This window comes from Histoplasma capsulatum, genomic scaffold (genome assembly GCF_000149585.1).
Source record: "Histoplasma capsulatum NAm1 scaffold_10 genomic scaffold, whole genome shotgun sequence".
NCBI classification, from domain to species: Eukaryota; Fungi; Ascomycota; class Eurotiomycetes; order Onygenales; family Ajellomycetaceae; genus Histoplasma; species Histoplasma mississippiense.
Window position 1 is genome coordinate 635681 of NW_001813973.1, and position 15203 is coordinate 650883.

Sequence of the window (15203 nt, forward strand, 5' to 3'; positions counted from 1 at the left end):
TTTTATCCAAAAATGGCTCCTGTAGCCAATCCGCCACCTCCGCCGCGATGGGCCGTAGAAATGAACACCGCAGCACCTCCTCGACCTTCGAAAACAGCCAATATCCCCGATCCACCAGGCTATTCCGCCAACAAACTCAGCACGAAATCCGTATGCCTCTCATATTCTGTTCCTTTTTAACCCACAATATAGAACTCAGGAACTGATCCCTCTTCCCTCCCAGCAACGCGCCTCCCCACAGCAGCAATCAGCCTCTACAACCAGCGCCGCAGCTCTCCGAAAAGCCGCCGAAACCGATGCCCTGAAGCTGAAAAAGGCCTGGGAACTCGCATTGGCGCCCACAAAGCAACTGCCCATGAACGCAATCATGATGTACATGTCCGGCAACAGCTTGCAAATCTTCAGCATCATGATGGTGTTTATGCTGTTCAAGGGTCCCATCCAGGGTTTGCTGAACACGAACAGCGCATTTGCGAAGTTTGAGGCGGAGAGCACAAAGGGCCAGATGCTGGGGGTCAAGGTAGTGTATGTCTTGATGCAGTGTGTGTTGCTGGCGCTGGGGGTTTGGAAGGTTAATGCGATGGGATTATTGCCGTGAGTATCCCTCTCTCTATTCTACGATATATATTTCCTTTACCTGCTCTGCTTTGCGGCTTGGTATGGCTTGGACGTTAATTTGTATGCGCATTTAGGACGACAAGATCAGACTGGTTAGCCTGGGAAACAGAGCGCCAGCCGCTGGAGCGAGCGTATTTTGCTTTTCAATGAGGTTGGGGTCTTGTATGTACAGTATATGTATGGTTGGATATGATTACAAATTAACTAAATAACGATTATCTTGTTCATGTATTCTCCTATTATATATATCAATCATGTTCTGATCGTTACGCCTTGGAATATATTGCTCTCGCTCACTCCTGTTCCAATTCTTCACGATTTCGTACAAATGAGTCCGCCAGACATTATATATACGTTAATCCATGGTTTTCCAAGTCGACTCTCAATTCCCTGGAACTCGGGTCATACCTATTTGATGTACTCCACGCTCCTCAGCCTGCTGATTGCGCCTCAGCGTTAAGGCGTTTCTGTTCCCTCCGCTTCGGTCCAGAGCGTATACCAACGAGCATAGCAGGGGAAGTGGCCGCGATGATAAAACCAATAAGGGTATAACACCACCCAACACCCATACCACTGATCATTGGAGATATAACTGCCGTGGCACCGGCACTAACTAAACAACGGACCAAATTATTTGAAGCTGTCACCGTAGCAACCTTACCTGGATGCAAGTCCACGAGGAGTGTACTTACAGTATTGACAGTACCTGTAATTGTGGCCCCGGATATGAATAGAAGCACCAGCGGCGCTGCAATCGAGACGCGGAAATGTAACACCCATCCAAAAGCAACAATGGCGCACACGCTCACGAACATCAGCGGAAACATGGTCTGCAGCCGTGCGCGTTCGACAGGGAAATGACGGAGGTCCTGCTGCCTGTTGCGTACGATGGGGACGCCGAGTTCCCTGGCGATGCGGCTGTAGTTGTAGTCGAGGAGGAAGCCATTGGCAATGGAGCCTATGCACGCCCCCATGCCGAAGGGGATATAACAAAGACCGATCTGGAAGTCGTTGTACCCGTAGATGTCGTGGAAGAGGGAAGTGACGGAGACGTTGATATCGTAGAAGGCGCCAATCATTATGGCGTTCGTTAGAAGAATGATTAGGGTGTCTTTCTCACGCAGGATGACGAGGGACTTGATGGGATTGGGGAAGCGGAGCTTTGGCCTTCTGGGAGCGTCTGTCGGTGCTTGAAAGGTAACACTGGAGTCTTCGGTTCTGCGGACCGATTTACGGGCCAAGTGCGTAATGACGGAGATATTCCATTTCTGAGGAGGGTGTGAGCCATCCCCCACGATATGCCTCCCGGTTTCTGGGAAAAATATTACGAACGATACAAGAAAGGCAGCGCTGAATACGGCCAGGGACCAGAAATTAGCTCTCCAGCCCAGATGCTGTGTCAGCACACCGCCTACCACAGGGCCAATAGCCAGGCCCAGCAAGGCGCCAGCGGTGATCCAGCCTATATATGTTCCTCTTTGGTCCGAAGTTGCTACATCTGCAACAACTCCTGTAGCAAGGACGATTGTCGGACTGCTTCCCACTGCTTGCACGCAACGATGTATAAACAATGCAAGGTAATTGGTTTGTAATGCCAAGCCGACACATGCGGCGACGGATATGACAAAACAGAGTAGTATGGCCGGTCGTCGACCAGCTGTATCAGCGAAATCTCCCATAAACATGGGTGCTATGGCTTGGAATATCTGTAATAATCAAATTGGGGAAAGTGAGCATACGGAAATTAGTGGTATCTGCCCAGATTGATTGTAAAACAAAGGTCTCCATCCACATTGGGGGGTAGAGGAGGATTCGAGTGTGGTTGGAACATGTCGCCACCTACAAGATACGATGTAAAAGTCAAATTCATAAGAGAAATAGACACTGAGAGTTCTCTGACAAGAGTATTTAGGGCTGGGAGATAAATAGTTGTCGAAACCGGTGAAAAAAACGCTGCCAATGTTATTGAGACTGCTATATAGCTTCTCTGGGCGGGCGTGAATATAGAATACACCCGCGATGAGGATTCCGGATCAGGTGAACCAGCAGGCCGCTGAATATCCTGCTCTGCGACCTCCTCAGGTTCACAAGAAGGCCCCTTCTCAGAATTTGAGGTAGGGGCGGGATTGTCCGGCGTCTCAGCATCAACGACATTTCCTTCTATCTCTGGGGAAACAGGGGCGTCCTCATCATTCAAACGAGTTTCCTTAGACATCAAAACGAGCAGGATATCAGTTGCCTCAAGATAAGAAAAAAAAGATGATGCTGATTTGGGGGTTTCTCGAAATACGTATGTCAAGAATAGGACGGTCCCCTTCTCTTCGCGCTGTATCAGAAAGCATTTGACTCTTGAGAAAACGCATCAAGCATTGAATATCGAGCCATCTGGCATGGCCACCTTCTAACCCCCACATCGCAGTGGCCTCGGTCAAGGGAGTGGCACTCCTCAAGCTCCATGGTGCTTCATAAATGCAATTACCAAGGTAAGGTTGAACCTAGCCACTTTGCACAGTACGATTGAACAGTGCAACCAATGTGGTCCTCAAGTTAGCAGCTAACGAGCTACTCACCAAGTAAGTTAGTAGTTATGATTGATAAGAAAATTTCGCCCGAGCCCGTCTCGATAAGTTATGATTATCTATCTCCGGCTGCTCAGCTTTTTTTCAATCCGCGACGTGGTAGGTAGGGCAAGAGCCGTTCAACTCCGTACAAGTCCATATAGTGACAGCTATATGTCGCTGTCCAGGTCTATCCGGACGAAAATGCCTGCTGTTTGGTGGGATTTCACATGTAACAGCATATAACCTGCCAAGAATGCTGATTTAGCTTCAAGTTCCATATAATATGGTTTGATGGTGTATTTTCCAAAGAAATTGACGGATGTAAATCTTATTATTCCGTAGATTAAATACAGTCACAGAATGAGTTGCAAAAAGTTCCGACTTGATACAGAGTATTCATCAACTATCTTTATATCAAAAATCATTAGTATCATATTCAAGTAACAGTAAGAATATAACCCAGAAGACAATATAACAGTATAATACCTAATACACCTTGCAGTGATAGAAGTTATCGATTGAAAAATTCTTACTATTTTATCTAATATATAATGCATTAAACGGAGCGAAGCGGAGTTTGATAAAAATCGATTTTGATATTACAGTGGGCAAATTTTTAGTTCAATTAGAGTTTGGAGTTTTCAATGCATTTGTTCAATTATCACGAGTTCCGCCACAGTGGAGAACTGATCTCCAATGCTAGGCTGCAATTGGATATCCCCTATTCTCGCCCCTGAAAATTACTCGCTGCCTTCCTAACTACCTACCTGCCCATCTACCTACCTATTTATCGACCCACCTATTTGAATGATATCTACGATGATATCTAGCGAGGCTCCGTTTTACAAATGCAATTTCTTTCAGGGGGTTTCCCCCTGGATATAATATATATATATATTACTTAAATATCATCATCAAATCCAACTACTGTAGATGTAAATTCATTGTTTTAAAATGTACTTAGAGATTTCAAGATTCATTTGTGGAAGGTGTAAAGCTTGCTTGATTGAAGGATTGCTAGCTCCGTGGCAAGTTATATGGTGGAAGGATTACTAAGCCAGGGCAGTTGACCTGACATCATTGCTTCCTAGTATATAATAATTCAGAGTGTGAGCTATTGAAATGCGGCAGAGATGTTTCATTATTCTCTAAACACAATATTTAAATAAATATTTATATAGTCAATATTTTTTTTTTTTTAAATGGAAAGCTCAGGCACAACACTCTATAGCAGGAGCTTCATGGAACATGTAGCCGGAGCAGGACGGAGCAATACGCTTAGAAAAGCTATACTCTTAGATATTATATATATCATCAATATATTTATTTGCTAGATATATTATCACTAGATAGCATCAATATACATCATCACTTGATATCATAATTGATATATCATTGGCAGATGTCATCGCTAGATATCATCGATAGATAGGTGATGTTTATTCTCATAGGGATTGATTGGATATCATGCAGGTAGGTTGGTAGGTAGGTAGGAAGTAGGCAGGTAATTCAGGGGTAAGAATAGAGAGTTATCTAAATCAATCTTCTCTACGGAGTACGGAGTACACCCGATAAAAATCATTGAGGTTCAAACCACATAGTTGCACACATTGACATCCAATGATCTCAGCCAACAAAATGAAGCAACTTTTGACCCCGTCAAACTTCGTTTGATTCTTAGAGACTTCGCTTCGCTCAGTTTGATAATATCCCCTATATCCGATCCTTTGATCCGACAACTTAAAACCTGCTAGAAGAAATATAAGATAGTCCTCCTTTATATTTCTAAAGGAAATATTGTGAACCTTTATAAAAAAAGTTGTGTGGGGGAAATATTATCAAATGCAGAGTCAATGGGTAGTATATACCTGTTTTGTTGTAACGGCAATAATATATAGGCGAGGGACATATCCAACAGGTCCTACGTCAAGTGCTAGATCGAGCAGGAACCCGACAGAGAACACCAGGGCGGAACGCCAATGAAAGGGAAAAAAAAAGCAAGTGAATATATATATGTCAACGAAGTGAAAACAAGAAAAGAGAGCAATAACGAAGCCAACGCAAATTTGAAATGTGAAATATCAATCAGGCTCATGTGAATAATCACTAGATGGGGGAGATAAAGCTTGAAAGAGAGAGAGAAAAGAATGGAAATTGATATTGACAAGAAAAGTAGACCAAACCGAAGCGAGGAGAAAGAGAGGCGGTTACCTAAAACTTGCATTTGTAGCCCTCAGCTCGGCCCTCATCAACATGCGTACGACGATAGGTGATAACGATATACCATTCTCGGCTACGCTCAAAGACAATATACGTATATATATATAAAAGCAACGCCCAAATAAATCAAACATAGCTCATCTAGGAACGTACTTTCATGCAATAATGGGGGGTGTTGTGGTGGTCTGACAACACATAAAAGAACAAAAATAAGTTAAGTCATATGCACATGTCAAGATAAAAATAAAAGAATAGATATGGAATATGGAATATGGGAAGAAGGGGGGGAGAATTCATCATGGAACAATAAACAAAAATAAAAACCTTATTTCCTTCCCCTCCGGCTTCCGATGGTAAGGTCTCTCACCACACCCCATTTGGGCCCGTGTACAGCAGCTCCTCGTACTCAGTGCAAACCATCCCACCCCACCCAACTCCGTGGCATAACCCTCCAAACTCGACACTCCCCACTCTTCAAATCGCCCAGCTTAAAACTTTCAATTTTAACCTTCTTACTCTCCCTCCCCTGCTCCCACGCCCGAATCTTCTTCTTCGTACCATCCCAATCAACAACAATACCCACATGGTCCGGTTTTCCCACGTCAGCACTGTACTTCTGATGCATCGTCCCGCGATGGCCCTGGAACCGCGCGTTGCGGAACGAGACAATGTCGCCCGCGCGGATCTCATCGACCTGCTGCACAGAGGCGTTGGCGAGATTGGCGTAGACGAGGGAGCCGTAGGCGCGGGTGCCGATCGGCGGTAGCGCGTCGGAGAGAGGGTTTAGGAGAGACAATATGAGGCCGTGCGGTGTGCCGTCGCCAACTATGCTGTTTTGCTTCGCGGTGACTGCCTCGGAGATGCGGGTTCCGAATTGCTCGTGGGCGCTTTCGAGCTGATCTTGGCGTAGGCGCTGGGGAGGGGGTTCATGGCGTTGCTCGAGGATGGCGTCGACAGGGTTTTTGGAGTTGAATTGTACGGTTACGATAGTCTGTGAGTAATCCATGAAAAGTATGTACACTGATTTGGAGACAGTAGTGTCGCCGCCACGGTTGGTCGGAGACGACTGTTCCATTTCGAAAAGTAAGTCGCGCCGTTTTTGGAAGACAGGCGGCGGTACGTGAGGTTGTGTCCACCAGAGCGAGCTGGCACCCAAGTCTACGTCATTTGCGATATATCCTTGGTCTGCAGAGGGCCGGGGAAGGTCCATTGATCTGCGAGCGCTAGGTGGGGATCTGAGTGCATCCATGGACTGTCGGGGTGGGTTCCACGATGGGGGAGGCCCAGGAGCAGCCCTCTCAGTAGCGAGTGGCTGTTGTTGTGGTGGTGGTGGTGGCCGAGAGAGAGAGGCTGAATATAAATCGTCATCGTCGTCCTCAGCGGGCGGATTCTGCATTGGGAGGTTTAAATCGACTCGCGGGGCAGTAGGAGGCAAGCCAGGGGGTCCACTAGGACGTACGGGTGGGCGAGCACTATATCGGAATGGGTCGTAGTCCTCCCCATCATCCGCCTCATTTCCAGTTTGATCCTTAATGGGAGGCATTGGTGGAGGAGGGCCTCTAGGCATGTCTGTTGATCTTCGCGCATGTTTCGGTGGCTGAGTTGGCGGTGGAGGAGGAACTGCACGAGGAGCGCTAGTGGGTGGAAGCGGAGGAGGCCGCATCTCCTGCGGGCTCCTAGGAGACCGAGCAGAGAAATCATCGGTTGCGATATCTTCATCGAAGCTTGAATCGCGCCCATGAGCCTTCAGCGCATCTTTGTGTTTGGCTCCAGACGCAATGTCCGTGTCATAATCTCCATCATACTCAGTAACTTCCTCCTCGCTGTCAATGCCTCCTGATTTGGCAGTTGGAGTGGAGACACTCATTCTGCTGTCAACAGTAGACTTGCGGCCTGGCATGGGCGGCGGAGGCGGCGGAGGGCGAGTGTGACCGGGGGAAGGCAAAGGCGGATTGGTAAGGGGTATTGGCGGTGGGCCACGGCTGACACGTTTTTCAGAACGCAGAGTTGATGATTTTAAACCTCCGGATGGCTCAAGACTGAACGATGGTCGGGGGGACTCTGGGATACCATTTCTGTCTGAAGGGTCAAAGGCATCTGAAGCCATATGTCCGGCGCCTTGAGGGGCAGAGAGTTCGTCATCAGATTCGCTACCGAGACTAGGCGAAGCAATAGGTCTTGATTGCACTGTGGACGGTCGAGTTTCGAAAACATTTATTAGTATTAGGGAAACAAGTAATATATATATATATATATATATATAGAAGAACAACTTACCATCTGTTGGAACCGGGGAAGGAGGCTCCATCGGAATTGGCGGTGGAATAGGCCTTGTAGTATTTGAAGGTTGTCCGGGCGTGGGCCGGTCTGCATCAAAAATTAGGTAATCATCCAGATATCAATCAATGTCTAAAATGGGAAGCATATTGTCTAAGTACCTTGAAGTGGAAGAGATGCCACCCTCTCTAAGGAGGCTGGAGGGACTTCAGCAAGGTGTTTGGGGACGTCTTCAACAGGTGGCTCCGTAGATCTCCGAAGGGGAGTTGACTGGACCTCCTGTTCTTCCTCCTCTCGTACTTCTGAACTTGGCTCGGCGGTCTTCTTGGAATGCATTCCCGGCAAACCCATCAGAGGCACGGGAGGAGCATGCATTGAAGAAGGATGATGTTGGTCTTCAGAAGCCTTCTTCTCGGAATCTGCCGCGGTTGTTTTCGGCTTTCGAAATCCGCCAGCTGGCGGCAGTCCTCCAGGAGGGCCAAACATTCCCATCATGCCCATACCTCCACTCATTTTAGCCATACGTTCTCGAATCTCCATACGCCGTCGAATCTCCGGGTCTATTTCATCCTCCTCTTCATCCACCCCTTCATCCTCACCCTCCCCCTCCCCCTCACCGTCTGGAGCCTGTTTGGAATGTGACGTATGCTTCTTACTCGATTCTCGATGTTTTTCGTCCATGTCCTCTCTTCCCGTAGACGCTTCATCGGCCTCTTCGGTATCTCCAGCACCAGAATTATCCGCATCGTTAGTATCACTGGTGAGCTCCCTGGAGGGTTGCGTAGGAGAGCGCGTTCTGTCCGGTGATTGGGGTGCCTCATGGGTGGAAGACGTAACATGGGAATCCTTGGCCGTTTCCGAAGTTTCAGTCCTTTCTAACTCCGCTCCATGGACAAAGCCAGCTTGTTCCGTCCTTTCCTGAGACTCCACTCGCTTTTTTGGAGGTTTCTTGGGCTTCTCCTTTTTCTGAGCAGCTTCTGCATGGCGTGCCGCCTGCTCAAGTTGTTGCTTTTGTAGCAGTGCAATCCTCTCTTTTAGACTTGTAGGCTTTGGCTGGTCTTCTGTCCCATCAGGTGTATCTGCAGATATAATGGGCCGCTCCGATGGGGGCTTATCATGGCTGTTACGCTCCACAATATCCGGGTCTTCTTCTCTTCTATATATCTTCTGTGGCTGCTCCATAGGCGGTGGCACATAAGCGTTTCTGCTCGGAGGAGGAGCAATGAACGGCTTCTTGATAAAAGAGGCGGATGAAGGTGGCTTATTCGGGTCGAATGGGGTAATAGGAGCAGCTGCAGGCTTATTAAATGCGGCGATACGGTCTCTAAATGAGGAACCCGTAGGTTTTTCCGCTACTGTGGGAGGCGGACCCTTCGACGCTGACTTTTGCACTGGTTGTGGAACCTCAGCGGGCTCTGGCGAACGTGGAGCAACCGGCGTAATAGAAGTGGCTTGGGCAGCTGTCACCGGTTGTGGCCCTGGAGGTAGCGGAGATTCCGCTGCTGCCTTTGGAATTTGTGCTTCTTCAAATTCTGGTTCAGCTCGTTCATTTTGGATCCTAGGGGATGTTGGTGCAGGGGCAGTAGCGAGAGTGGATTCCGTGGGAGGAGCGGTAGCAGCAACGGGAAGTTCTGGTTCTTTTCTGGGCCTCGACGGCCTTGTAGGTCGAGGCGGTGCGGGAGGTTCATATCTTTCCACAAAATTCCGGGGGAAAATGCCTTCCTTCTTGGAACCCGACCCATCCACGTATTCCCCGAAATACCAGTCATCATCCTCCTCCGCGGTTACCTTGATGATCTGGTCGACTGAAAAATTAAGATCATCCTCGTGCTCGGATGTGTATTCAAACACCGCCTTGACCGTGAACGGAACCCCGGACATTTGGTTGGACACTGTATTCACCTCGCGAAAAAAGGCACTGAATTGGAATCGAAAAAGGAAAAAGAATAAATAGAAAGGAATGTGAGGAGCGCGGGGCGTAGTTTCGGTTTCTCGCTGGACAAAGCAATTAAGGGGTTAGCGGGGCCGATGACTTCAGCTGTTCCCTTTTTTGAACCCAAGGCTGCAGATGGCAACAAGAACATCAACAAAGCACCAAAATAAGTTTCCGCAGAGGATGAATTATTTGATTAAGGATTCTTCGTTGCGCAGGATATGCTTAGGGGCTGAAACAGTAGAACTTCATGAAGCCTAAACCACGTCAGCAGCGAAGACAAGGTTGGCTGGCAGCTAAAATATCATCTCTAAACAAGAGTACTTAATCGGGGTCAAGACAAGCGGGGGGGGAAGAAGGACGCTCACCAGCAGAGTTGAGAGACGGAACTGAAAGTTTACGGCATTAGAGAGGTTTATTACGCCAAAAACATTTAAGATTAGAGGAGAAAGGAACGTAGGAATGCAGGTGGTATCTGGCGGGACAGCGGGAGTGTCGACAGCCCACTTTGTGTACTTTACATTGATGAAGGGAACGAGTGGCGGCGCGGTTTGTAAGCTGTGGCTGGTGCGCGTCGTTTAGTTGACGGCGCCCACGCCACTTTCCACCACCGACGTACATCGTAGATGCCCCAAGACGAGCAGATCGACCCCTCTGGCGATGTCTGTTTCTGTTCCTGCTTGATTGCTGGTTTTCAATGCTGACATCTCTGCCTATAGCTACTGGAACAACAGTGAGACCTCCACAGCTATTCCCCAGGGAAACTTGAATGGTGTATGGTATCCAACTAGCTGCTCGCAGCATGGTTGTGTTGGATTCCTGTCCTATTCTGACGGGCAGAAAAAATTGCTCCTGTTGATATTGATACCTACACCTCGTCGTATCGACCCATCAAGAGGCTAACTGGTCGAGGAAGAGAGGGAAGAGGAAGCAAAAAAAGGAGTAAAATTAAGCCCACATTCCCGCAACTGATTGATCCGCTTCTGTCTCCTACCAGCATATACAGGACAATATGTCCAACAATCTCGCGCCTCAAGAGTCCTCCAACGCGAAATCATCCCTCCCCTCAATCCACGCCTCTCTCGCTAAAGAAGCCTCGCTGTCCGCAAACACAAATCCCTCTCCCACAGCAACAGCAACAACCACAACAACCACCTCTACCAGGTGGAAAGCCGTAACTAAACACCGCAAACCAGCTCCGGACCCTCGTCATCTAGCTATAGCCCTCCACCACGCTCGTCAAATCCAAGCCCGCAAAGACACTGAGGCTATCATCCTCTCCCGCATCGAAGAGCTCCTCTCCTTTCCCAGTTCCCCAATTGCCTTAGCATCTTCCCCGCTCCCCGAAGACGTCAAAGCTTTCAAAGAAGCCCTCATCCCTTTCCAGCCGTCCGACTATGACAATCTCATCTTAGAGCGGAACATTGACGGCCGCTGTGGCTACGCGCTTTGTGCTAATGAACATCGGAAGGAAGATCCCCGGGCGAGGTTCAGGGTTTTGTGGGGGAAGAAGGGAAGCGGGCCTGGCGGCCGCGGAAAGGAGATGAAGGTTGTCCCGAAGGAGCAGATTGAGAAGTGGTGTTCAGACGAGTGTGCGGAGCGGGCTATGTATATTCGTGTACAGTTGATTCAGCAACCGGCATGGGAGAGGACACCTGCCGCGCTGGGACAGGCACCGACGGAGCAGATTTTGCTGTTGGAGGAAGGACGGGCGAGGCGGGAGAAGAATACAACGAAGGGGAAGGAGAGTGAACAAGGGAAAAGGGAGGTTATGCAGGAAGATCAGGTAGAGATGGCGAATGATGTCGAAGAGGCTATGCGCCTGCTGGTGATTAGTGATAAGAGTCTAGCACCCGAGGCGATTATGGATGGAATGGGTCGGTTGGCGGTCCATGATGATGATGAACCTGGTCAGGGTGTGCTGGCTATGGAAAGGGGAGATGGAACTCCGCATCACCGCGGGCTGGATGCTGGGCGGGTTGGTGTGAATATTTTTGAGAAACAACATTCTCCGCATCTGGAAGCTGCAGTTGCCATGGTTCAACCTCCGTCCTCCCGCGCGGAAGATTTAAATGGTGGCTCGATCGAAGGCTTTAAGCCAACGAGACAACTTGGTAACGCGAGGCGGGATGCGCCAAATGACGATGATAACGAAGATGATGATATCCTCCCTACAATTTAAGACGTGCCATATCGTGTTTCGCATTGAGTCGGGCATTTTGAGGGGACACTATTCTAGAGCCCACTATCAAGGGATGTTACAAGAGAGAGTGAAAGGAGGTGAAAGGAGGTCAAGGAGGCCTTGTGTTTGAATAAGGATAGCGTCTACATCAACCATTTTTGAGTCTAGTATGTGTCAATCGATGTATCAATTGATCACAGACCTACCTTTTTCGTCAATTCGAACAACTTCATGCCTCAGAGGCTGAAGCAATAGTCAGGCTACAGTAGCACACGGCGTTATCCCACCAACCTGCTGACAGACGTTGGGGAAACGTCGGAAGAGAAAACGGAAGAACAAATATTGGCAATCAAGCGTCATCCGTGAAGAATCAGCGACACCTTGTCTTGAGAATAGATATACTTTATATTGCTTTTCTGGTTTTGTCGTGCGTTAACATGCAATATGAGAATTCGTAGGAAAAAAGAAAAAAAAGACTTATGGGATAGATCCATTGACGGGAGTGAATCACCACGTCGCATTTCCCACCTTTTTTCAATCCGTGCGGTCCTCGACTAAATATAGAAATAAAACGAGGGAGAAAAACGCCTTTCATTCCGTAATTGCATGCCATCTTTAGATTAAAACCATTATTAACAAACAATTCTTTCCATTTAAACGGGGAGAATTTAACGGGCACCGCCAAAACGGCGAGGGCGGCTATCGGTCGTCTGCTGGCTGACTGGGACAACGTTGACTTTGAGGGTATCGAACTAAATGAAACCAGAAAAATAGAAGTTAGAAAATAGTGCGCAAAAGTTTGCACCGTCTTTTGAAAAACTTACACCAAGGCTCTTGAGCAGGTCCTTGGTGTCGGCATCGACATCCAGCTGTCCGCTCTCGGACTGCGAAACGTCCAAAGCAGAGATCTCGGGGACGTATTGATCCTTGCGCTCACGCTCCTCTTCCTGAAGCTTGAAGGAAATGCCACGGACGGGGCCACGCTGGATACGCTTCATCAAGTGGGTGGTATAACCGGCGATCTACGCAAAGTAAAGGTTTAGAATTCCAACCGTTATCAGTTCATTGTGTGATAGCTTGGCGTAGCACACCTTGTTTCGAAGACGCTTGGAGGCAATGATAGCGATTTCATCGCAGATGCGCTTGTTGGTCTCGAAATCGAGAGTGAGCTTAGGATAGTAACGCTCGATGATGACCTTAGCGGACTTCTTGACGGTCTATTGAGGTCGCAGTTAGCGACTGAACGATTCCCTTAATTGTAAAAGTAGGGAATTGGATCTCTCAGCTATCCTTTCTTACCTTAGTGCGGACGCGACCCATTTTTGCGGTTGTTGATGTGTTGGTTGGGGTTCGAAAGTTGTGGGCGGGACGAGGAGAGGAAAAGAAAGCAGCTGGAATTCTTGATGTTGGTTTAAAAGGTTGTGTGCCCTATATCACGTGACCGAAAAGAAATGTTTTTAAAGCTAAACACTACTTATAAAACTATATTCTGTATATTGTACACCTATATGTAGAAAGAAAAGAAAAAATAAACTCCATTGCAAAGAAATCTACAGAAGGTTCTGAGAAATATGTTTAGGAATGATGCGAAAATAAAAGAACAACTTAACCTTTCGTTGTATTGTACAGTTCAGAGGTTATATCTCAGATAGAACTCGACTTCGACTCTTTCGACTCTTTGAGGATGTTTAGTATGTCTTGCGGGCTGCTGCCTATGGTTTCTCCCGCCGTACCCCGATTCACAGACCTTTTCGGGACTAACTCCTCGAACGTCCTTTGAGTGCCACGTACGTAGTCCGGTAGCGGCTCTGCTTTCAGGGAGACCGCCATGAAGCGCTTTAACAGTATCTGATGTTCGATCAATTGCAAGAAAGATTTTGCCTTCTGAGGTCACCGAGGCACGCACGGGATGAACCCAGTACTTAGCTCCTCCAGGGACATCAGGGTCAAAATCGGTGATCCCCCCAGGGCCATTGTGCTCCTTAAAAGCATGACTATTGACGTCTTCTGTGACTATACCTCCTACTCCAACTACAGCTTTGTAAGCATTTCCTCTGTGTCGGCGTTTTGGTCGAAGAATACGTGCCGGAACGGGTCGGGGATGCTTTTGTGGCCCAACAACGGGGTGGTTGACTATGTGAGCGCCCGTGCGAAGATAGGACAAGCCTGCGGAAGGATGAGTCTGAGGTGGCCCCCGGCGGCCATACTCGGCAGATGAAGCTTCGGAGGGTGCTGAACTCCAACTGCTAAGATGGATGCGGTGGCTAGGTGTCTGAGGAGGCGGAGGTAGGTCCAAAAATTTGGAAATTATAGGTCCCAAAGCTGTAGGATCGGCTCTCAAAGTTCTTAGCGCGGCCTGGAACTCCTCCTCACTGATACTTGAGGGACTTTGTAAACCGTCAAGATTTTCCCCTCCCTCCCGGGCTTTGCGTCTCGCATCGGCTAATTTCCCCTCCGCAACGAGCTGTCGAAGGGTCTTCATAAATTCTGGCTTTCGGCGGCGGACGGATGTTAGATACCGATTGAATTCAATATCTGTTTGACCAGCTAGCCACGGTCCGCCAAATCTGAATCTCTTAGAATTAGGGGATGCGGCGTTGGGAGTTTGATGTGTATTATCGATTCTAGATTCGAAAACGCTCTCATGATTTCCCCCACCAACCTGTATCGCAATTCCGTTGTTCTTGGGTAGAGATATTGGCAGCGAAAGTTCCTGCCATTTCGTTAGGGTCTTGACATGGTCTCCAGCAGATTCGAAATCGGTGATATGCTCGAATGTGTCGAGAGCATTGATGCGAACAACGGGCGTCGATGAACTCTGTATCGTGGACTTTGCTGGTAGGGGTCGCTTGAGGCCCCAATCGCCCCTTGCTAGAGAAGAATCTGGGGTAACGATTGCAGCGCGGATAGGATAAGGAATGGTAGCTGTATCGGATTCGGTGATTTGGCTGGAGGATGCAGTTTGGGTTGGAGGGGATAGGGTTGGGGGAAGCGCAAATAGTCGAGATTTGCGAAACAAATTCGCAGTTGGAGACAGCCTGACTGCCATTGTTGCCTCAGCGCTTTTTTAATCCGCTGACGGTTGGAGTGTCATCAAGAAGACTGGAATTGAAGATGGTATTTGAGGTGAGGATTTTCGTACGGTTGGTCTAATAAACCGCTAACGCACAATTATAGTATCTTTAGAGGTTTGAGCACCCTTCTCAAACACATAAAAGCAGGTCCAAGAATCGTGGAATTTATGTCTGTGATAATATTTCACAAAGCTGTACCCTAAAGATTGGCTTAATATAATATATGCTTGTATGAGAGGGACTGGATTTCTGATGCTAGTATCATTCACATCGGAAAATGGAGCAAGCCCTTGCCCTCAGTCACGGGATTTTAGCCTCATCGCTGGATATCGGTCAAC

The 15203-nt window shown here is 48.1% G+C and overlaps 6 protein-coding genes across 6 annotated transcripts; 2 read left to right on the plus strand and 4 right to left on the minus strand.

Moving 5' to 3' along the window:
* Positions 1-12: 12 nt before the first annotated feature.
* On the plus strand, positions 13-768 carry HCAG_08088 (predicted protein; the record flags this gene model as incomplete). The annotated part of the gene is made up of 3 exons (XM_001536929.1): positions 13-150; positions 242-525; positions 693-768. 3 exons carry the CDS (start codon positions 13-15, stop codon positions 766-768), a joined length of 498 nt encoding a protein of 165 aa, XP_001536979.1.
* A 281-nt stretch (positions 769-1049) lies between these two features.
* HCAG_08089 (predicted protein) lies at positions 1050-3075 on the minus strand (the record flags this gene model as incomplete). Its single annotated transcript, XM_001536930.1, has 4 exons — positions 1050-1231; positions 1280-2324; positions 2633-2824; positions 3025-3075. The coding sequence occupies 4 exons, from the start codon at positions 3073-3075 to the stop codon at positions 1050-1052; spliced, it is 1470 nt and encodes a 489-aa protein (XP_001536980.1).
* Positions 3076-5805: 2730 nt separating this feature from the next.
* HCAG_08090 (predicted protein) lies at positions 5806-9557 on the minus strand (the record flags this gene model as incomplete). Its single annotated transcript, XM_001536931.1, has 3 exons — positions 5806-7586; positions 7677-7766; positions 7838-9557. 3 exons carry the CDS (start codon positions 9555-9557, stop codon positions 5806-5808), a joined length of 3591 nt encoding a protein of 1196 aa, XP_001536981.1.
* A 302-nt stretch (positions 9558-9859) lies between these two features.
* On the plus strand, positions 9860-11791 carry HCAG_08091 (predicted protein; the record flags this gene model as incomplete). Its single annotated transcript, XM_001536932.1, has 4 exons — positions 9860-9893; positions 10078-10162; positions 10329-10383; positions 10616-11791. 4 exons carry the CDS (start codon positions 9860-9862, stop codon positions 11789-11791), a joined length of 1350 nt encoding a protein of 449 aa, XP_001536982.1.
* Positions 11792-12459: 668 nt separating this feature from the next.
* HCAG_08092 (40S ribosomal protein S17) lies at positions 12460-13111 on the minus strand (the record flags this gene model as incomplete). Its single annotated transcript, XM_001536933.1, has 4 exons — positions 12460-12543; positions 12616-12813; positions 12883-13008; positions 13091-13111. 4 exons carry the CDS (start codon positions 13109-13111, stop codon positions 12460-12462), a joined length of 429 nt encoding a protein of 142 aa, XP_001536983.1.
* A 310-nt stretch (positions 13112-13421) lies between these two features.
* HCAG_08093 (conserved hypothetical protein) lies at positions 13422-14840 on the minus strand (the record flags this gene model as incomplete). Its single annotated transcript, XM_001536934.1, has 1 exon — positions 13422-14840. The coding sequence occupies one exon, from the start codon at positions 14838-14840 to the stop codon at positions 13422-13424; it is 1419 nt and encodes a 472-aa protein (XP_001536984.1).
* Between the last annotated feature and the right edge of the window lie 363 nt (positions 14841-15203).